This window comes from Ictidomys tridecemlineatus, chromosome 3, assembly GCF_052094955.1.
Source record: "Ictidomys tridecemlineatus isolate mIctTri1 chromosome 3, mIctTri1.hap1, whole genome shotgun sequence".
Classification (NCBI taxonomy): Eukaryota; Metazoa; Chordata; class Mammalia; order Rodentia; family Sciuridae; genus Ictidomys; species Ictidomys tridecemlineatus.
This window is the reverse complement of record NC_135479.1, coordinates 134,574,098-134,596,860: the sequence shown is the minus strand read 5'-3', so window position 1 is coordinate 134,596,860 and position 22,763 is coordinate 134,574,098. Positions and strand designations below refer to the sequence as shown.

General features: G+C 36.6%; 1 protein-coding gene across 6 annotated transcripts in view; it reads right to left on the bottom strand.

The window, feature by feature from the left end:
* The window catches only part of Tp63 (tumor protein p63), a 130,500-nt gene that overhangs the window by 29,902 nt on the left and 77,835 nt on the right, over positions 1-22,763 (bottom strand). For all 6 annotated transcript variants that reach the window (XM_040270153.2, XM_040270152.2, XM_078043854.1 and 3 more), the window contains exon 3: positions 939-1,125. In XM_040270153.2, coding sequence (XP_040126087.2) covers positions 939-1,125 — 187 coding nt within the window. The remainder of the gene's footprint in view (positions 1-938; positions 1,126-22,763) is intronic.

The following is a 22,763-nucleotide window of genomic DNA, read 5'->3' as shown; positions in this document are numbered from 1 at the left end:
TACTTCTCTAATAAGTTTCCCATAAATCAGATCCAAGGGAACCCTTAGAGGTTCTACAAAGCTGTTGTGCTCAGAAGATGGGTGTGGTGCATATATGGACATAGGGCTTCAGTGAAGTCCTCCAGAAACTTGTGCTTGACTCCTGGTCCTCCATCTGATTACCCCATCTTAGGTTCTGGATCTTCCGTTTCCTCTCCTTACTCCTCTTACCTATTATTTTCCTTCTCATTTCTTTTTCTTCCCCATTTTCTCTTTAATATTGTTCATTATTTCTCCCCCCGCCCCCCGCTGCCCCCTCCTGCCCTTCCAGCTCTCCACTCATCTAGACTTGAAAAGCACAAACATTAAAGAACACTATAGCCTGGGCCAAGCAGAATAACTATCAGACTGTTCTGCTTACACCCTCTCATAAAACAAAAACAGCAAGAAAAACAAAGCAGAATAAAATGAAACAAAAGGAAGGAAGCAGTAAGGAGCAGAGAGACCAGTCTAGGTCATTCAGTAACCACTAATATTAAATTAAATAGTTTAAACACTGTAAAAACCACATTTTTGTTTTGTTTTGTTTTGTTTTTTGTTACTGGGGATTGAACTCAGGGCACTGGGCCACTGAACCACATCCCCAGCCCTACTTTGTATTTTGTTTAGAGAAAGTGTCTGAGATGCTTAGTGCCTCGCTTTTGCTGAGATTGGCTTTGAACTCTTGATTCTCACTGCTCAGCCACCCAAGCTGCTGGGATTTCAGGTGTGCACCACCACACCTGGCAAGACCACAAATTTATTTGTCATTATACTCAGATACTCAATCAAAAAGGAGGCTGAGCTGACATTGGATTGCAGAAGCCTGAACCAGGTAGAGAGGAACCAAATAAAAGGCTCCCAGGATCTTTACCTTTAAGGAGCTCATTTACAGAGACACAGATTCTAATCGCCCTTACCCTCATTGAATTCACGGCTCAGCTCATGGTTGGGGCAACGCTTCACCACTTCAGTGACGTGTTCGGCTTTCTTGTAGACAGGCATGGCACGGATGACAGCGCCCTGAGGAGGTGGGGTCATCACCTTGATCTGGATGGGGCATGTCTTTGCTATTTGGCAGTACAGTTTCTTCAGCTCGGTGGAATACTGCTTGGAGATGGGGCCAGAGGTGCAGGGAAGGAGAGAGCCAACAGGAGATATTGTTACATTCCAAATCACAACAGTCAAAGCATGCCCACTTTTTATAGGCTTTATAACTGCATATTACTGTTACAATATACATGATATTTGGCAATCGTATTAGAGGAAGTTATATTCATTAACCAAATTAAAACTTTTTTTTACTCTGTAAACAAAATATTATGTTGCTAAAGGTAGCACATTTGTGCCATTATTTCCTACTATACTGTCTTTAGAATGAAGAAATTTAGGTTCAGAGGAGTTAAAAAAAATAATGCCATGAGTAACTTCACTGCTTACCAGAGAATGAACAGAAATATAATACTTTCATATGCAGAGTGATACTGACCAACAAAACTATAAAGATAGCTTTGTGCTTAATAAATTATAATTAATTCTGCCCTTATAACTCTAGAGATATTCACAGGAATTGGTGTTTGTAGAATGCTTTTTTAAGACAGAATATCTGGAAGAGAATGAAGGTAATTTATCTGATGTCAAGCAGCTAGAATACTGTTAAGCATGAGCATAATGCAAACTATTGCACTGATCTTCTGATGTCATAAGCAAAAGAGAACGCAAGAGCTGGGAGAAGGCTTTTGTTTCTATGCTCCTCAAAATGACAGGCATAGTGTAACACAGCTGATCACAGCAATGAAAGGAGCCAGACGTAGCTCTTTTCCCTCACAGTGATTGAAGTTTCCTCCCCATTCTTCCTTCTTCAAGGAAAGGAAGTTCAGTGGAGGTTAGTTAGTTGGAAAACTAAAAAAAAAAAAAAAAAAAAAAAAAAAAAAAAAAAAAGAGTGAAGAAAGCATGAGACCTAGAACAAGGACAGCATGAGTCCCATCCTGCGTCCTGCACTGCTACCTTTTCTACTCTCTGAGACAGAATGAAAGCCTTCATGCTAATCTTTCACTGTACTAAACCTTGCTCTCTGGGTCTTCATTCTGACTCACTCAGATGTTGGGATAAAACCACCCAGGCACTGGAAATACTGGCCAAAAGTGGGGCACCTAGTAACATGTAACCAAACAAAGGGTAAACACACTTACAAGTTGCTGTCATCAGTCGGCAGCAACATCCTTCCAGGGGAGGGACACAGGAGAGCAGCAGCCAGAGTGGCAAAAAGATTCGTTATTGATAGTCTCACCCTAACTCACCCTAACTCAACCTGTAGGCAAACAGCCTAGCAAAGAGCACATTTTAAATGATCAATTTATCTCTTCCTTTTGAAATATAATGTTTATTTAAACAATATTTCTTTTTCTCTCAACCATTTCAGGCATATGAATTTTTCAGTTAAAGACTTCCTAGTGCTAGAAGAGTATTGTGAAATCAGTCCCCCATGCCTACAGGCTAAGGATTAAATGCAGCAAAAGAGTTTTACATAGCTGGGAGATACAGGAAACATTCCAAAAAAAAAAAAAAAATCAACCACAAAAATAAAATTCTACTTGGGAGAGACACTGAATAAAATGTAGATATATGTGTTTTGCCCTTGTGTTTTCAAATCATTACAAAGACATTGTTTTCAGACATATTAAGAGTTCACTTTTATGAAGAAGTCTAAGGCAGTAAGTTTCAGACGTATTAAGAGTTCACTTTTATGGAGAAGTCTAAGGCAGTAAGTACATCCATCAGCATTTCAGTTAGGAGATAAAAGATACATAATTCTAACTATGAGTTTTTATCAAATGAACCTAACAAAAAATGACTGAAAAATCAGTCTGACAGCTATCACCTGAAGGCAAATATGGCATTCTTTCAAGTATGTAAAGATTGCAAAAAAAGAGTAATGTTCAGAGTAGGACAGTTTCTTAGGAGAAACATTCCATAGCAATAATTAATATACTATAAATCATATTTGACAGTCTAAAGTACAGAAGTACCAAGAATAAGGTTAGGTATCATCAAACACAAATCCTTGCTCACTCTCAGGGTAATGGTAATATAAGTTAGGTAATCTAAGTTATAAGTTAACTACCAATAATAGATTCACTAATTATTGAGTTCTGTTATTAGAAATTCAATACTCACAACTGCACTACAAGGAACATATTATAGGTATACAATGACTTAGTTGAAACCCTTGGGGCCAGAAATTTCAGAATTCAGAATTGCTTAGCAGTTAGAAGGGGAGTAAAGTTCATATATCAAATATGATAAATACCTCCATCAGCAATTAAAGCAGTACTCCATCATACCCAACATTAACATTTCTGTAAGATTCATAAATATTCACTTAGAGAGGGAAACCACGATAAAGCCTCACCGTTCAGGCTAGATTTCACTACCAAATCACAATGCCACAAAGTCAGAAAATTAAAACAAAACAATTTTGAGTTTTCAAAGCTCTTTGAATTTCAGAATTGCAGATAACAGATAATGAACCTGTATTTTATCTCCATTCTATAGATAAGAAAATCAAGGCATAGAGAAGACATGCCTGAGGTCACAAAGAAGATCTACTCTGTCCTTGTCATGTAACAACAGTAGGTTACCTCTCTATTCTTTCAGGTCAGCAGTACAAATTTTTGTACTTGTACATTTTTTCTAATTTACAACATTGTGGCTCTTCGAAAACTGAACTTCAAACATATACAATCTTCTCTAATGTTAAAATGGAGCTTAAAAGTATTCCACTGAACATCAATAATTTTGCTCTCTTTCTCAGTAAAATGTTTGCTTGTTTAATTTCAGGAAGAGGAAGCAAGTAACACAATTGAAAAAAACCTGGGCCGGGTGGAAGTCTACCTGGGCTCTAGTGACTTCTAGTATGACTCTGGGGAATTTGAGATTAAGAGCCTCCTTTTAGCAAGATTTAGTAAGAACTTTATAAGGTATCCCCATCCCTCCAAACTCCTTCTCCTCTACTTTCCATTGCTTGTACTACCTCTACAAATTTTTATCGCAAGCTTTTTAAACATATCATACGTTTGCCACCCACAACTCAAGTGTGCCACCCTGTAGAATATTCCTGTTTTCCCTCAGTTCTCTATCCATGTCAGGGCAATGTAGATATTAAACCTAGTGAGGAATGCATCTCATGCTGCAGACCATATTTTCCAATGTTAGTGATGAGGGTTTCATATTTGAATAAATCAAAATATCTGACCAGGGCCAAGATGCCTTAAGTGTGCTGCTATTTACTAAACTAGAGGGAGTGAAGTGAACTGCCAGGATCTGTTCTTTACAAAGTCGAGTCTCTGCCCCTCAATTTGCTTTTTGTGGCAAGGTGGTTTTGTGATGACATTTTACATTTTTTCCAGTATGAAATTCAGTCTCCTTGACCTATGCTATATTAATAACTCCTTAGACTTGGGTCATATCATTTATTCCTTAACAAAAGTCTTTTATATCTTTTCTAATTTTCTAGGCTTCCTTGAGATTACAAAAACTGGAAATTGATTTACATCAAAATTTTTAAATGCTTTGTTGAGTCACGTTGACAAAAACTGTGAATTAGAACACCTATGAATTCTTTTAATATCTGTCTTTCTCTCTGGGATTTCTAAAACTCATCTCAAAATTGCTTCCTAAGATTGACCTGAGATCCTTTATTTCTAAAGCCTCATTTGCTTTCTTGCATGGGGATTTTGTTTTAATCAACTTTACTGATGTATAAATTTCCTGTAAAAACACCAATTTTTAACTATATAAGTTGATGACTTTGGACAAAAGTGCACAATTGTAGAATAACCACCACAATCAAGATACACAATGCTTCCACTCCCTCTCAAATTATCCTTGCCTCTTTGCTGGTAATCCTTCTTCAACCCCTGTGCCTGCTTTCTCAAACCATACTTTTACTTTTTCTAAAATATTCTATAATTGGAATAATACAGTATATAATCTTATGTGATGATACTTTTGAGATTTGTCCATGGTTTTGCATATATCATCATTCTGTTTTATCTGAGCAGAAATCTGTTAGTCTGCAATTTACAAATTATTTTTAGTCTGAATAAAACTATTATGAACAGGCATGCACAAATCTTTCAAAAGACATGTATTTTCATTTTTCTTGAATAAGTACCTAGATGTATGATTTTTGGGTAAGTGTATACTTAACTTTATGAGAAATTTCTGAAATGTTTTAATGTTTTACAAAGAGGCTATGCCATTCTACATTGCTGGGTTTCAAAGTCTTGCCAACATATGGTTGTGTGTGTTTTAATTCAGACCATTTTAATATGTATATAGCAGATTTCATTTGGGCTTAAATTAACTTTTCCATGATGATTATTATGTTGAGCATCTCTTCATGTACTTGTTTCATTTATCATTACATAAAATAAAAATAAACTTATATTCGTTTTATGTAAGTTTAGATATTCATTTTATATTCTTTTTAAGAGTAGCCAAATATTTTATACATTTTAGTTTTTTTTTTTTTTTGGAGGGCAGGGACGGGGGAGGTACCAGGGATTGAATTCAAGGGCACTCCACCACTCAGCCACATCCCCAGCCCTACTTTGTATTTTATTTAGAGACAGGTCTCACTGAGTTGCTTAGTGTCTCACTTTTGGTGAGGCTGGTTTTCAATTCGTGATCCTCCTGCCTCAGCCTCCTGAGATGCAGGGATTATAGGCACATACCATTGTACCCAGCTTAAAAATAGAACTCTTTTTAAATTGAATTTCTAGTTGTTCATTTCTAGTATATAAAAATATGGCTGCTTTTTATATTTGTAGCATGTATTCTGTTACTTTGACAAGTGTATTTATTTGTTCTAATGGCTTCATGTAGATAGATGCCTTATGATTTTCTACACATCAACTGCAAATAGTTTTACTTCTTTCAAATCTATGTGCCTTTTAATTTTAATTCTTACCTCACTGCATGAATTGATCAAGGGTTCAATATGCTATAGTTTCTTTTTTCAAATTAGAATCATAGATCATTGATTTCAGTTGGTCTTGTTTTTTTAATGTAAACATTTGATTCTACAAAGTTCCTTCTAAGCACACTTTAGCTATATCCATAAAATTTTGATAGATCTAAATTTAAATATTGAGGAGCATATGAATCATTCCTTTTGGGTATTCTTTTAATTCCCTCTCATATCCAATATAATAAGTGACAATATTTAACATTTATGGAGAAAAATAATTCTCTATATCTCATGCTTGTACCATAGGTCCATTTCTAACATATTTATTTCCCCTTTGATTTTCCTTTATCATTTAATACAGATTTTTTCATTGCTATCCCTAGGGTTCTTATATCTCTAGGTAGGTTTCTACTGCACACAAGCATTAAGTAAAGTATTCAGTTAATTTTATAACTGAAAAATTTATATAATTTTCATATAAATTCAGTTAATTTATATATAATTTTATACAAAGACAGAATATTTTAAATCTAAGAAATACTTTGTTTTCACAAGCCCATTATATTGCATTTCCAATAGCTCTTTGGATGGATATTAAACACTTCAAACCATAACATTATCACTATGAGAAAAGTTATGAAGGTTTAAAGACTTTTATTAACCTCTTTCCAACTTCTATTTCTACATATTATATGGTTTTTTTGAAAAGTATAACAATGTGCACATAGAAACTCTGGCAAAAAAAATTATATTCACTAACCTATAGCTATATAACATTATCATTTTGAACTTTTCTCTGTCTACTCAAACATATATACACACAACACCCTTATGTAAACTGAGGGCATAAGATAAAAAATTGAGTATTCTTCATTTAACATAAGGTGACTATGTTATAGTTTAAAAATACAATATTAAGGGGTTGATATTAAAGTATTTAATCATATAATTCTTACATAATATACCAGTTTAAAAATAATACCAGTCAGGACATAAATCTTTGGTACATAAATAAGTTTTAGTTAGATCTCTTGAAACGGTAATTAACAAAAATAAAACAACAAAACAAAAACAGTGTTGCAGAAAAGTCCAATCTGAATTTTTTCCATAAAACTGCTTGTTCTGCTGTCATGTATATCTAATTAGAACAAATTAAAAAGATACATAAAAAGAAGATGACTTATGAAGCAAAGACGGACATAGGAAAGCTCCTAGCAAATAATCCAAGTGAAAGATGAAAGAGACTTCTGATGGAGTGGAGGTGGTGAGAAGTACCTGGTTTCTAGGTATATTTTCACCAGATTTGCTGATGGATAGGTTGGGGTGGGAAAGAAAGGGAAGACAATGTATTCAACTAAAGCAGGGAAGAAAACTGTCATAGTAGCAGTGATATTTAAACTAGGCCTTACAAGACAAGTTATCATTCATCACTGGATTATGTACCCCAAGAAGGGGAGGTTGGAAGAACTAAGAGGCAGGCAGCAGGCTTTCTATGAGCAAAGCACATTGTGAGTGAAAGCAAAGGGATATTTATTGTGGGAAGTATCAGTGGGCTGGGGAAGGAGACTAAGAAGCAAAGCAGACAGCAATGAGATTAAGGAAGGAAAGTAGGACCAGATTCTGAGGAGCAATGAATATCTTGAGAAACTATCAAAGAAGAATCAGTGAACACTGTAAGGTGGGAGAAAGAATGAATCATAATATTATTAAGAAATACAAAGCTGAAGCAAAGAAGAAGCAGGGAGACCCAACAGAAATTACTCAAGCAAGAAATCTGCCTAGATTGTTGAAAAAGAATGAAAACGTAGAGAAATGAGAGTACACTTTCTACCTCAAATTCAGTGTTCTTGTTATCATAAAAGATGTGCATGCATGCACCAAAACACACCAAGAAACATTGTTATTTAAAGCAAAATTTGCTTACAAAAACAATGCCAGTTATTTACTTAACTATTCTCTGAAATCAAAGTGGAATGAGTGAGTTAGTTTTAACATAGGGCTCCTAGTATTCAACAGTCAGCTAAGACCTGGCTTAGTCAATGGACTCACTAACAAATACAGAAGAGAGTTTTAATTCTGGACAAATAAAATAACATAAGGTAATCCTGTAATTAATAGATTAGTTTCCTTGTGAAGGAGGAAAGGGCTCAGTTCTCAAAGCCAGGAAAGCGACTGTTACCATATTCTATAACTGGGGGCAACACTTACTAGAATAGGAGTCAAAAGACCAGATATAAATCTGCCTCTTCTATTTATTCCCTGTGTCTTTATGCTGTCACTTTGCTTTTGACACATAGGAAAAATGTATGATATGTATCTCTTAAAGTGGAAGAAAAAAGTAATGGATATGAAAATCCTTAGTCAACTATTATCATAGAAGCCTCATCCTTTATAAGATCCTCCACACAGAATGTTTAATGTAGCTTAAGTAATTTTGAGACTATTATGCAAACTTCATTTCCACTTAAAGAGAATGTGGTTGTTACCAAATAACAAAAGTCTGCTGAAGTCTGAATATTAACCATTAATGATTAATCATGACTGCATTTATCTGTTTATCCACTAGCAGTCACCAAATTCTGAATCATGTCAAAGAATGAGATTCATTTTTTTGAAAAATGAATTAACTTGGTTTATCCACTTCTACACTTTTTAATACACATCCATATATCTGTAAGCATATGCAATATAATTTTGTGCCTTTAATATGTACCTAAATTACATTTTTCTATATTTATCTTTAGCAATCTATTTTTGCTTCTCATGATTTCAAGATTTATCCATTTCATGTACACAGATACTTTTCATTTATACTAATAGCTGAAAGGAGGGAGGCAAATGAAATAAGATGGCAAGGAACATTTTTCTTCACCTATACTTTATTTAATAAAAAGAGTTGAACCAAAACTACTAACAGTTTAGTATGCTAAATACTAACAGCTACTCAGGTAAATACTAAAGGATACTCAGTTAAACAGTTGATACTAACAGATACTACTTAGGTGTCTTCATTTACATGCATTTATTGTGTATATTTTAAATATTTCCTAATTTAAATTTTTAATGAATAAATTCAGCATGAGCAGCACCAACCTTTAAAACTGTTACAGACCTGTGATTTCAGAACACACAGAAGATGTTAGAATTCAGAAGGAACATGATAAAATATCTTGCCAAGTCTTACTCTCCCTCCAATTTTCAGATATACAGCTAAGACTCACAGAGGGGAAATGTGTTCATTAATTCAACAAATATTTATTGAGCTCATGCTTCATGCTAGGCTTTGTCATGGGTCCTAGGAAACCCTAGTGCTCTTTTTCCTAGAGAAGATGGTCTAAAGGAACACTGGTATTCAATCAATCATATCTAAAACTGTGATACAAGTTCTGTAGAAAAGGCAGAGACAGAGAAGGTGACAAAGGTCTATTTAATATAAGAGTCAAGAAGTCATCCCTGAAAAAAATGTTTTTTTTTTTTAAAACCTGCACCACTAAATCCAGGCAATGAGGGGATGGACTGAGACTTTCTTACTTCTGTAAAGGTAATGCTTCTGTACTCTATCATAATCTAATTACAGAGTTTCCATAGAAAACCAACCTGCATTTTAAACCAAGGCCTTGATTCTATGTTTCCATTATTGAGTCACCCTAATTCAAGGCTTTTTTAGTTGAAGATAACTTTGTTAAGATTTTCTTAAAAAGTGAAATCAGGAGAATTTGAGCTTCTGGATCATTTGGTTTAGGTACTTCATTTACGAAAGCTAAGCTCCAGAGAAGAGATGAGATATGCTTAAAAACACTCATCAGCCAAGACCACCCTGATGCATGACCAGTGTTCTTCCTTATGTACAATGTGGTCTTAACGTTCATAACACTGGGCTATGGTGGGCCTGGTATATTTGGTACCAGTGAATTTACACAAATACACAACTGGAAAAACACATGAAGAGACAAAAAGTGTCAATTTCATAGTTTATCTTTTTTAAAAATGTGATTACCAACTTCCTAAAGGATTATAAGGGTACTGCTTTTTGCCTCAGGGTCACATCCATTTTAGTTTAATAAATAAGTTTGTTTAGGAACATCTTTATTTATATGTGGTGCTGAGGATGGAACCCAGGCCACAGCATGCCAGGCGAGCTCAATACCGCTTGAGCCACACAACCAGCCCCAGGTTCCACTAATCTTTTTTACATACTTAGTTAAGACACCAGGTGCAGCTGTGGCTCTTTAAACCATGCACATCCTAATGTTAAATTAGAAATAAAATATTTTGATAAAGAAAAAAATAAAGAAAGCACATTTGAATGAATTTGCTTCCAAGGATGAGAGTGACTGACCTCTCCAAAGTAGTCCTGAACATCTGATAGCCACAGAGGCATTTCGGTCAACTCCCACAAGCCCCCTGAATCTTGAGCTAATTATTCATTGGTGCAAAAATGAGAAAGTTATAGTGTTTTAGTTTGAATAGTTCATGATTTTATGCAAACCATTTGAAGAACCCTGTTTCCAAGTTCACAACGCCCAAGTGAGTCTTTAAAATGAATGTAGAAATGAAAAAGACAGTAGAATAAATCTAACATAATTTTCCTATGAACATATATGAAAATACCTAAGGGAATCCCATCACAGTGACCACCCACAAGAATGGGGTGCTAATTAGAATAAGATATATCCTATGCTTGTATAATTTTATCAAAAGGGATCCTACTCTTATGTATAACTAAGAAGAATCAATAAATTTTTTTTAAATGAGGGGAAAAAAGAATATGAAAAACAAAGTTGTGACCATCTTTCTGATCTCTGATCAGATATAAATAAAAATAATAGGAATCAATATATTTTCTTATGTACATGTTGGCAAATTCAATATGTTGTTCATTCCAAGGAAGTGCTAACCCATGATAAGACTGAAGAACCTAATTATTTGTTGCACTCAATCAAATTTCCTCATAGAAGACATGACAGTTTTGAACATCAGCATGAACAAAATATTTCTTTAATGCCATGGAAGAGAAGTGCCTGAAAACTAACAAATGAACTCAACTCTTTCTTGTTATCCAATATCCCTGACAAAATGGAAAAGCAATCTCTGCCTACATTTTGTTTTGTTTTGCAAAGGAGGGGAGGAGGTTTGGCATACTAAGGGGTGAGCTGCTTAAAGCCAAATATCATGTTCAAATAAAAATAATTCCAGGGGATTTTGGAAAACAAGAGCAAATTCTGCTCCTTTACTAATAATATGTTGCAAAGAGAAGGAAGGGGGGGGGAAAGCATTCCTGTGATTAGGACACCACCGTCACCACCTGCCTCAGTGACATACTATATTACACACTCCTGGCTGCCAGACTAGTAATTCAGTACAACAATTCATAGAGATGCCAGCTGATATCAGCACACACCTGCATAATTTTTGAACAGCTCCCTTTCCTGAAGGTACAAGCAAGACCTCCCTCCCCACTACATTAAAACACATGCACACACACACACACACACACACACACACACACAACTTTACTTCTTTAAACTTATTCCAGAAAAAGTGCCAATATTGTATATAAATTTCAAACTAAATATGGATAAAATGAACTCCCAGGGAATGAATAAATCAATAATTATATAAATCATCTTGTAACTCTACACTTCTTTATGGGAAGCAATAATTTAGGCCAGTGCCAAAGCCTGATACTACAATTCCAGATTGATCCGAATGTGACATTCTATTAGACTAAAAGGAAAAGTTTTAATAAAATGTACATTGTGTCTATTGAGTGAACCCACTAAAAAAAAATTAGAGTTAGCTTATAAAACCAAATGCAGTTGTGACTCATGAACACATAGGGAAAATTACCTATCCATAGAGAATGGCTGGTCTGAAGAAAAAAGAAAAAAATCTAGATGTGCTTAAATACATCAATAAACATATTAGTCTCATTTTCTTTCTGGCTTTCTGAATGAATCTGAGCTCATTTAAAATAGAAAATAAGGGCTGGGGTTGTGGATCAGCGGTAGAGTGCTCACTCAGCACAAGTGGGGCCCTGGGTTCGATCCTCAGCACCACATAAAAAATAAATGAATGAAATAAAGGTATTGTGTCCAAATACTACTAAAAAATAAATATTTTTTTAAAAATAGGAAAGAAAAAATTAACAAGATTTGCCAATAATCTTAAAGATAACTACCATTCACTAACAGAAAATTCTGGATGTACTTCTAATTTGTGGTTCCTATTTTAAGAGAGTTCAAAAGAATGCAGGAAGTAAAGTGTGGTCTGTAATACTTTAAATAATCTAAAGTACATGGCAAAAATGTCAAGCCCAAAAGCTGTCATGACATTTCCATGAATCTCAGTTTAGCAATTATCAAGTACAAAGCCTGTCCTAATGGATGTTAGTGTTATACTAAAACATTCACAGATTTGTTTTTCCTTTTCTAAACTGTTTTCCCAGGAAATGCCAAATTAAAATTTCCCTTTCTAAAGGTATGAGGATAGTAAAGTCAATAATTGTAATTGGTAGAGGAGGCCTTGGAAAACTAGCCCCAAACATCTAATTCATTAAAATACAGAAAGAGTCCTATTCAGAAAGAGGTAGACACAGCTGCTATTTGGTCTGCTTCTAACATATTAAATAACCATCCCATTGAATTGTATTGGGATGATTATATACCAAACTCTGGATTTGTTCTCTACAAATAAACATACTTGAGAAACACTACAAATTTTGCATATAGAAAAATATACTTTTTAAATTTTAATGATTAAAAATTGCTCACTTCAAAGTTTAAGCATATCCACTCTAAACAAACTTCAGGTAAATACTCTGTAATGGACCGTATACCTAAATACCAGAAACTGAAAAGGGGGGAAGGAAGGAGTATATGTGATTTGGGAATGGGGCAAGACTTTCTTTTAACAAGCCAGACTTAAGAGGTTGGGTTAAAAAAGCAAAATATTATTCAAGAGGCAACTGATTTTCCTTCCTGTGACTAAGACCATGGTTTTATCATCCTATTTCTTTTTTGTTTGTTTGTTTTAATTAGTTACACATGACAGTACAATGATCTTGACATATCATACATTTGAATCAGATGGGATATAATTTCTCATTTTTCTGAGTGTACAGGTTGTAGAATCACATTGGTCACAGCAATAATACCCTATTTCTAAACTGCATGTAGTTAACTGGGCAGTAATAGCTTGGTGAATTAGGAACAGGAAGTCAAGGAGACAGGACTCTAGTCCTCAATCTGTCCATGAATTGCTGCACCTTCATGGGCAAACCATGTCCCCTCTTGAGTCCCAGCTCGCTGATTCATATACCATGCATTCCACCTCAGACTCTATCTATGTCAAATGAACTTGCAAACAGGTCCCAGGCCACCATATCCTTTTGGATCTCTAGTAAGAATCAAGCAGAAGCAGATCCCAAAACTGGCCCCAGAATCATCTGGCAAGGTATTCTCCTCCCCACCTCCCTTCCTGCCACAGCCGTCTAGCTGCCAGACATGTACGAATTGTGCTCTTCATAGTTTAAAAAAAAATCCTTCCTCCAAGCACTTTTCCTGACAGCCCCAGCCAAAGGGCCGCCTGTTGCCACCTGTCAGTTGTGGGGATTAATTACCTGAGCTGAGGCTGGGAGCGGCACATTCTTCCTGAGGCCTCACCCACAGATGTTGACATCAAGCAGGTGGGCTGTCTGCTACCCGCTCACTATGAAGACCAGCGGATGGGGCCTGGCAGGTGGGGGTTCCAAGGGACACTTTCATTGTACCATAAAGCAGCACAACCTCTGTGGTTGAGGAATGTGCACTGGGGCCTCTTCCGGGGACCACAGCCAGTTCTGTGGCTGGCCCTGGGCATCAGCTGAGGAGGCAGCTTGGGCCTCCCTGTGGGAGGGCAGCATGCTGGCACCAACCTTGGGAATGGGTAGGGGTGGAGTCTGTAAGCCTCATTCTAGTTGCCTGAGGTTATGAATTTGGTAAGCCAGTTTAAAAAAAAATGTGACAGACTTGATTGGTAATTTTGCAACTTTATCTCCCCAGGAGAGTAAAAGGACCTTTCATGTAAAGTCTCCTGTCACTGCCACCCCTGTTAACCCTGCCTGACCAGTAATATCATTCAGTTACCTCCACAAAGTAGACCCTGGAAGGCATTTTTCAGAGGGAACTGGTATACAGACAGTGCTCAGTAAATGTTAGCTTACCTTCACGTGTCTCCTACAGTCATATCAATATGAGACTAAGGTCAGAGTGAGATGACTGCTGTTTTGTGCATGTAAAACAGAAAGAGTTTGAAGCAACCCTCCAATAAATGGTACAGTGAATTGATCTAGAGGTAGTTGTCTTCTCAGTGCTGATCAAACACCTTCACAACACTTTCCTTACTATCTGACGCACATGGGCTCCCTGTCCCTATGGAAACAAACTTGGGAAGACACAAATATCAGTTGAATAAAAACTCTTTTAGCAGGAATCCTGGTAGAATAAAGGACTTTTACTCCTCACCTTCATAGTACATATTTATTTTTATTAAATAAGACCCAAGGAAAAGATTCCACCAGGAGTTAGTAGGAAGATAGAACTGTGACTTCTAATTTCTAATCCTGCCATCATTTCACTGTAAATGTATCTGGACTTCTGCTCTTCAAAGAGATGCTATCTGGGGGACATGGTTGATAGGCAGATAAGAGAGCTTTTGGGATGGATGTGTGTGCTTCTCTCTTTCTCGTAGCAGCAGACAGTATATGCCAACCCTCCAGCTACCCTTCCACTGTGGAAGCAGCATTCCAACTAGGGGAACTGCTATGCATTTTAGTAATCATTTGCCCTGAAGGTAGAGAAACTGTCATCTCTCCCCCTCAGGGTGACTCACTGTTCCCAAGAGTCTGCAAAAATCATAGGCTACTACAACTACTGTTTCTGTTCCTTCCGGGCCCAAACTTGTAGCTCCTGTTCCTTCCTCAGCCTCACCTTGGCATACCAAGAAGACAGCCTTTGGTTACAAAGGCAAGAGCTCTGCTCAGAGTTCAGGTCACTCACTGCCCATAGGGATATGTCTTACCCTCTGGTTTAAGATGAAGCCTTGCACTCAAACTAGTTGGAGTCCCTGTGCCGTCATTTCCCCTATAGCCATACTTCTTCAACCTCCAGATGCTAGAGATGAAGGTTACTGTCTATACTTCCACACACTCTTTCACTCTCTTATAAAATGACTCATGGTAAATAACTCTTCAGTCTCTAGTCCCTAAAGAGGGCCACACGATTCCTGATAGAAATATTCAGAAATCATTCATTGCTGAAGGCATTTACAGCCTTATTCCTATATAATGGCCCATACATGCTTGGCAAGATAACAAAAAACACACATGCTTTTTTCTTGTAGATCTGTCACAATATTGTTTTGTATGTTAATTCTCAAAGTGAGCCCTCAGCTCAAATAATGTAGTTTATTTTGTATCTGTGAGGCACTTTTTATGGGAAGGCTAGGTAGGCCTAAAGAAGAAATGAAACAGTGTATATTGACAGTGTTGAAGATAACAGCATCTATTGATTTCCATAAATTACACTATAACTCACCAATATGTAGCACCCTTAATAATTATAGAGCATTTTCATATATCCCATTCATTTAATTCTCAGCTACTCTGAGAAAATCATCTTCTTTTTTTTTCAACAAAGAATCAAAACCAAAGGCTTAAGTAGGTATATTAGTTTGCTCACAATAACACAACGGTAGAAGACCAGTTTAAACCTCCAGTATAGGTTTTAAATTCAAATCCAGGCCCTTAATTGTACATATTTCCATACCATACATGCACATTATATGATGTTTTCCTGTGGGTGATGGAGTCCCTGCTGTGTTCGAGTTATTGTACTACATGTAAAGATGGCAAGAGGTGGGACCAAGTCTCTACCCTCCATTTGGAAAAGACCAACATACATATTTATTTTTAGAATATAAAATATAAATATAGAATTATGACACAGACAAAGCAGAGTTTGCATTTCAAAGTGCTTTCTAGATTTAAAACCCAAGATCATTGAGAAGACTTGAAAAACGTTTAACATTGCTCCTAGATGCTGGGCTTGCAAACACTACAATGAACATCTTCCAAGCCTTTACTGCATGTGTTCACCCTCCCCCATCTCTTCATCTCTGTCTCTTTCTTTCCTCATCCTTCCAACAAGTGTTCACAGGTAAGCTCTTTTTAAAACAACAATTGTTTAACAAAATTAGTCTGAATTTGGAGAAGAAAAAACAAGCAATTAATTCCTTAACTGTTTAGCTTACTAATTCAGGTTTTAATTCAGAAAATGAATTATGGATAGACATCTCATTTTTTAAGATTTTAATATGATAATAAAAACATTGATATCTGCACCCTTTCCCAAGTCTCAGCATCTCCCACCCCTAGGTGCATCCTCAAGTATTCTGTTTATAAGGAAAGATATAGAAAATAGGGATCATGTTTGATATATGAAATATAAAAAGCTAATCCCTATTGAATATGATGTACAGTATCCACACTTTGATAAGTTCTTTTATGTCTTAGGTGATCTTCATAGTTACCTGTGAGGTAGATGCATCAACTCTCATTTGCCAGTTATTTAAACTGAGAGGTCAATGGGTTAAAGAAGTTGTCCGAACTTTCGTAGCTACTGTGTGCCAGGGCAAGGCTCAAATCCAGTCTCTGGTTTACAATGTCCTTGTTCCTCACCTGTATAGGCAACAGCAGAGGGTACTGGGGAAGAAAATCCTCCTGCTGGCCTCAAGCCCCTATGTGAATTTCGCCAAGTGATGGGACTACTGAGCCTGAGTCTTAATCTCTAAGATGAAGATACTAGTATTAGCCACTACAAGCTTGTTGTGTCAGATGAGAGAAGTTCATGCCATCCTGATCTTACTTTGCTTAGTGTCAACGCCTGATGAATGGAGCTATCATGTTTGCATCACGTTGTTTAGTCTCAGTAATTATTCTCACTATGCATTTTTATTACCAGATCAGCTATTATTTTCAAAACAAACTTCTAGGTATCCTCCTTTACCTCGGCGCTAGCTAATATTATTGTATGGGAAGATATGTTTCTGGGATAATTTAGAAAACTAAGAAAAGAAAGTAGGGACAATGAAAACAATTAGAAGGTTAGTTCCAGCACTACAGATAAAATCAGTTAACTGGACTCTCTATTCCATTTCTGCAGTTCCCATAATGCACCACGTTTCATTTTTTTTTTTTTCCCCAGGGTGGGTCGAAATAGAGATTCCACTTTCTGCTTCTACTTACTATATATCAACTCTAATGCAATGTCCTTCTGACAGGAACTAAGACAGGCAAAGAGTTTTAAATCTCTCCATGAAAGAGTTCCAACAATAATTGTTGAGAATCACTATTACTCTGATATTTTATATCCTTTATTCTTTTTACTTCAGAGAAATGGCTGCCCAGGTGTAAATATAATAGGATTTAAAAATGAGGGAAATGAGTAGCAAATGGATTTCAAAACATAAACAGAGGTGATGCTTGTTGATCTCCATTAACTGTATTTCTTTTCAAACTTAATGATACTGGGTGCTTTTTTGTGTTCTGTGAAAGTGAACTTACAAATGCTAAGAAAAGTCTAAGGGACTTTAAGGTCCCTTCAACTACAGCTGTCCCCACGTTTCCATGTGAACAATGCTGAGGTAGATTTCTTTGAAGGCTATACCATCTTGCAGGCAGGTTGCTGAGTTTCTTTATTTCAGATAAGTACAGGAAGCCAACATGCTAAAATGCCTAGATCCGAGGGGTTATTGTTAAGATATTGCCAAAAAGGAAAGGTGTAACTTAATAAATTAGATCAGATTTGCTCTTTAATGCCTTTAAGCCAACTCTTAAACTTTTGCTCTCCTCCCTCTTTTTAAATAAATCCTTAAGAACTAAAATGATTTTGTGATGTCTATTTCCATGGTTGTTAATTAGGCACTATGTAGGCCACTATTATGTAAGTGTTTGTGTGAGCTGCAGGTGGGGGCTGGGGTGGTGGAGCAGAGATTTAAACAAACCCTTTCCTCTGCTTGCAACACCTCTTAAAAGCTTATCATAATGTTACTTCCTACTTCTTTACAGTTCACTTGTTTAAGATGGAAACATGCTTCATCTTGCTTGCTATTTCTTTATTCTCTATAAACTTAATATTCTAATTGTCCCCAACAGGGAACAGAAAGCAACATACTCATGTTGGTCATGCTATGCAGTTAGAGTATATTTATTGCAATTTTTTTAGGAATAACAAGAAAATTAATAAAGCAAACCCTTAAGGATCGGTTGCCTATACCAACAATTTTGAAACACTGAGCCAGGCACAGCTGTGCACTCCTATATTCAGTTCTAGCTATTTGGGAGGCAGAGGAAGGAGGATCACTTGAGCCTAGGAGTTCAAGATCATCGTGGACAATATACTGAGACTAACTCCAAAAACAAGTCAAAACAAAATAACAGAAGGAAACATTACAAGGAAGGATAAGAGAGGAAGGAAACAGAATAAGACGGTTGCAATGAAAAATGGAAGAAAGGAGAGAGGAAGACAGGAGACGCATGAGGCTACGGAAAATGAGATAGCTTAGTTTGTACCAAACTTAAAACTCATGTGCTACCTTTGATAGCTCGCTAATGCTGAACCCAAGATGATGAGAGAGATTAAATGTTCCCTTATCCTTCGAGACTGTTTTTTGAAATGGGGATGGAGATACCAGATAATATCTAACACACCCAGTTATAGTTCCATTTTTTTTTTTTATGGTGCCAGGGATTGAACCCAGAGCCTTGTGCATGTGAGGCAAATATTCTACCAACTAAGCTATATCCCCAGCCTAGAGTTCCATTTAAAAAAAAATAAAAATGGATCTGATTTTACCCTACGTACCAAATACTGCATGAATTATACTTATGCTAAATATTTCTCTCATTGTTTATCTGTAGTTTTCTATTTGCTAAATCTAGCAACACTAGGTTGAAAAAGATAAAAATTTTCTTAAATTTTTATGACCTGCATTGAAAAGGTCAAATTTATGCACTCTATGTATTTGTCATTCATATTCAATATTTGTAGTATTTCCCATTCTGTTTCCAGTCAAGTGGGTTCACAGGCAAGTTGAAAGGGGAGAGAGATGTTTCTGACAGAGGCAACAGCAAGAAACCATGAATGGAGTGGGAAAACAAAACTCATCTTGTGATGACTATGATACACCTCTTCAGTTCTCAACCAGAGTATCTAGAAGCCCAGCACACTGTGAAGGACACAGTGTTCACACAGGCAGAAGCTCACACCCCTACTCTCCAAACTGATGTATAATCTCAAGAAAAGTTATATAACCCTCCATCTGAAAAGTGAGGGTTATATATACCTGCCAATATAACATGTTTGTTATAAGGATTAAATGTGATAATATATAGATGTGTGTTTTTAAAACTATAAAGTATTTTACAAACAGAAAGGGATTATCATTCATAGTCCAGGATTGGTCCAAAAGGAATACTCTCATCAGAGTGTGACATCTTAGAGGTCAGTGTGCAGTCACCAACAATGGCCTATGTTTGATCTGAGTTGTGTGTTAAGTTCCTTCTACTTGCCATTGTAGCAAAGAATTGTGGGGGAAAAGTCCAGGAGCATTGATGGGGCTATTTGAACAAAGTGTATGAGAGGTGGGTACGTGGAAGGGCTTGCTATGAACAGAGACAGTGAGAACAAGATGAGGAATATTGCCAAAATCTACTCAGCAAGATGCCAATGATTCTGTTTCTTGGGCACGAGATGAGGGATGGTAGCATAATTTGGCTAATCAATATCATTATTTCTCAAGTTACAGGACAAAACATTTTGGTTTGCCCAGTCCTAGAAGAGCTATACTTTTCAATGCTACCAAACATAGCAAACACAGACCTAATGCTAGAAGGTATCTGCTAAATGATTCCATTTTCCTAAGGTGAAGATTATCATTACTAAAGTGCTAACTATTCCTAGGAAGCTCAAACACCACCTACATTCAGTTTTACATCGTATTCCAATGGTTAAGAAAAGTCAACTCTTTTTATTTTTTTATTTTTGGCAGGGGGGAATGTATTGGGGATTGAATTCAGGAGCACTCGACTACCAAGCCACATTTCCAACCCTATTTTGTATTTTATTTAGACAGGGTCTCACTGAGTTGCTTAGTGCGTCACTAAATTGTGGAGGCTGGCTTTGAATTTGCAGTTCTCCTGTCTCAGCCTCCCAAACCACTGGGATTATAGGTATGCACCACCATGCCCGGCAAGAAAAGTCAACTCTCAAAATGGAGACACTGACATTCTTAGTTGCACATATACATTTGCTTCATCTCCTTAGAAAAATCAAGTAAAAATGATCGATTCTTTCAAAATGGACATTTTCCTGAATGTGGAATGCTGACAGAAACAAGAGCGAAATCTCTTGAAAACACCCAATACCCATGGACATAAACCATTCTCCATTCAATCAAGGGACAGGCATTCTGAGCACCTGCTTCAAAGACAGACCCAACAACGGCAGCACCTGACTAGTGAGCCACATCTTTCTTCACTTGCTTCTGTGGAACTCCTTAGGATGGTTTAAACCCAGACATATACTAGTGGCAGCAAAGTAGCTGTTGTTAAGGTGGGGACTCAGCACAGAGTAAGAACGGACTGCAGGGCTTTCATTATGCTAATTATATCTGAGATACCAGAGTCTAGTACACATACTAGAGTCAATTTTTCCACTTATTTATCGTATTGGCCACTAGATTCTTTCCAAATAGGATTAACACACACACATACACACACAAAAAAAAAAAAAAGAAAGAAAAAACTAAAAAGCTCAAGAATTTAGAAGTAAACGGCAGAAATAACTTGTTTTAAATGTCTTCATAATCTATAATTTATTTCCCCCTCATTTAGTCTTTTAGCACTTGAGGTTTAATTTTTATCAAATATAATGAGCTATCTATATTTTTTCAGGTTATATAAATCACTGTCTAACTAGTTTAAAAGCTATATGGAGAATCTGAGATATAAAGATGGAAGGAATTTAATCCTAAAACCTTAAAATTTTACATGTGAAGGATCCCACTGTAGGTATAGAATATGACTCCATTGAGGTCACAGTAAACTAGGGACAGATTAAAACACAGATTTTAGTCTCACACGAGTTTCATAGGTCCAGGATACCCTCTCTCTATCCCAATGCAGATGAAAACATTTAGTGCAGGACCTGTTCTCACAGATAGAAAAGTAAACAAATATATATATCCTTAAACAGTTTTGCAAAAACAATAACAAAAGGAAGAGAAAAACTTATAAAATCAACATTATATTTTAACAAAATATCAAATGTACTTGAAGTTTTCTTCCAAACACTGACTGAGTCCAAGCAAAAATGCAGATTCAGAGAAGTAAGAATTGTGTTTCCCACAAAGAAAAGGGTGTGCCTGCTGTGTCTAGGGCAGCCAGTGCCTTCACCACACCAGCGGCTTCACAGTCACGATCAGCACACAGAGGAAGCAACCCACAAGTTCAGGGACCTACAAGCCACGTACTGGAATGGGGTGATCTGTGAAAACAGCTGCAGTACCATGGTGGAGACCCGTTGCACACAGAAGTACACAGAATGAACACTGGTCTCCTGTTTTTGTTGATGTTCATTCAGAATTCCTCTTGGAAAATTCCTGATTTAGACCTTATTAAAGTGGGGACAAGCCCATACATTTAAATGATACAAACCCATTTTTTATTTTTTACTTTGATTGATAAGAAGGCAAGCCTAAAAATCTGTTGTTCAAATCATATACTAGTCTTCCCCCTATGTCTCTCCTTCTAAAACTTAGAGGAAAAAAAAAATCTGTCAGACTATCAAAGCATTGCTAGTGCCAGTAAAACACATCATTAAGGTGAGTAATTTTCCTGTTTACTTCAAACACTTTTTTTCCCAAACTCCAACCTGGGCAGGTCTGATCAGGTAATGCCTTGGAACGAGTAAAAGCGTCCCCAATTTCTACATAAACGCTGCAGGCCATGGGGCAAAGACAAGTCTCAACTGAGCACTCCACGGTAGTCAAGCTTCCCGGCGCCTCTGGTCTTGTCTCCCTCATACCTTACAAGTAGCGTCATGTCTCCCAACCTTCCAACTCGGCTTTATCGGCAGCACACATGCGCACACATGTCCCACTTATTTTCTTACTTTTACTTGCCATTAATATGTATGTACAACAAATCTGCTTTGTAACAACTGTCTCTTTCTTGTGCACCTTTCAAATTCAAATACTTTTGACTCTGAATTCGTGCATTCTTCACATGAAGACAGCAGAGTGCAAAAGAAAGATCTTTTCTCATTGCTAAACTGTTCCACTTTGAAATCCAGCACAGGCAAAAACTTACTTCTCAAATTTCTCATAGAAACAGTTACTGTGGTCAATAAAATTAATGTTTTCAAGATATATCTTTATGCAAATATATCTCCCGTGTAATTTGTATTTGCCTTCTTAAAAGAAAAAAAAAAGGATAGAGATTGAGAGAGAAAATTGCTACCTTTAATGTAAGATTAGTCTTTCAGTGTGGTCTACCTCTAAGGAGACAGGAAGCTGGAGTTAGAGTTTAGTCTTCGGTCTATTTTGTAAACGTAGTCAGATCAGTAAGTCTCCTTGAGTTTATTTCCTGATCTATAAAATAGGGCATGAAAAGTTTTGTCCCTCTGTTACAGAGGGATGGTGAGTTCTGTTTTTTTGCAAAGAGTTCTGCAC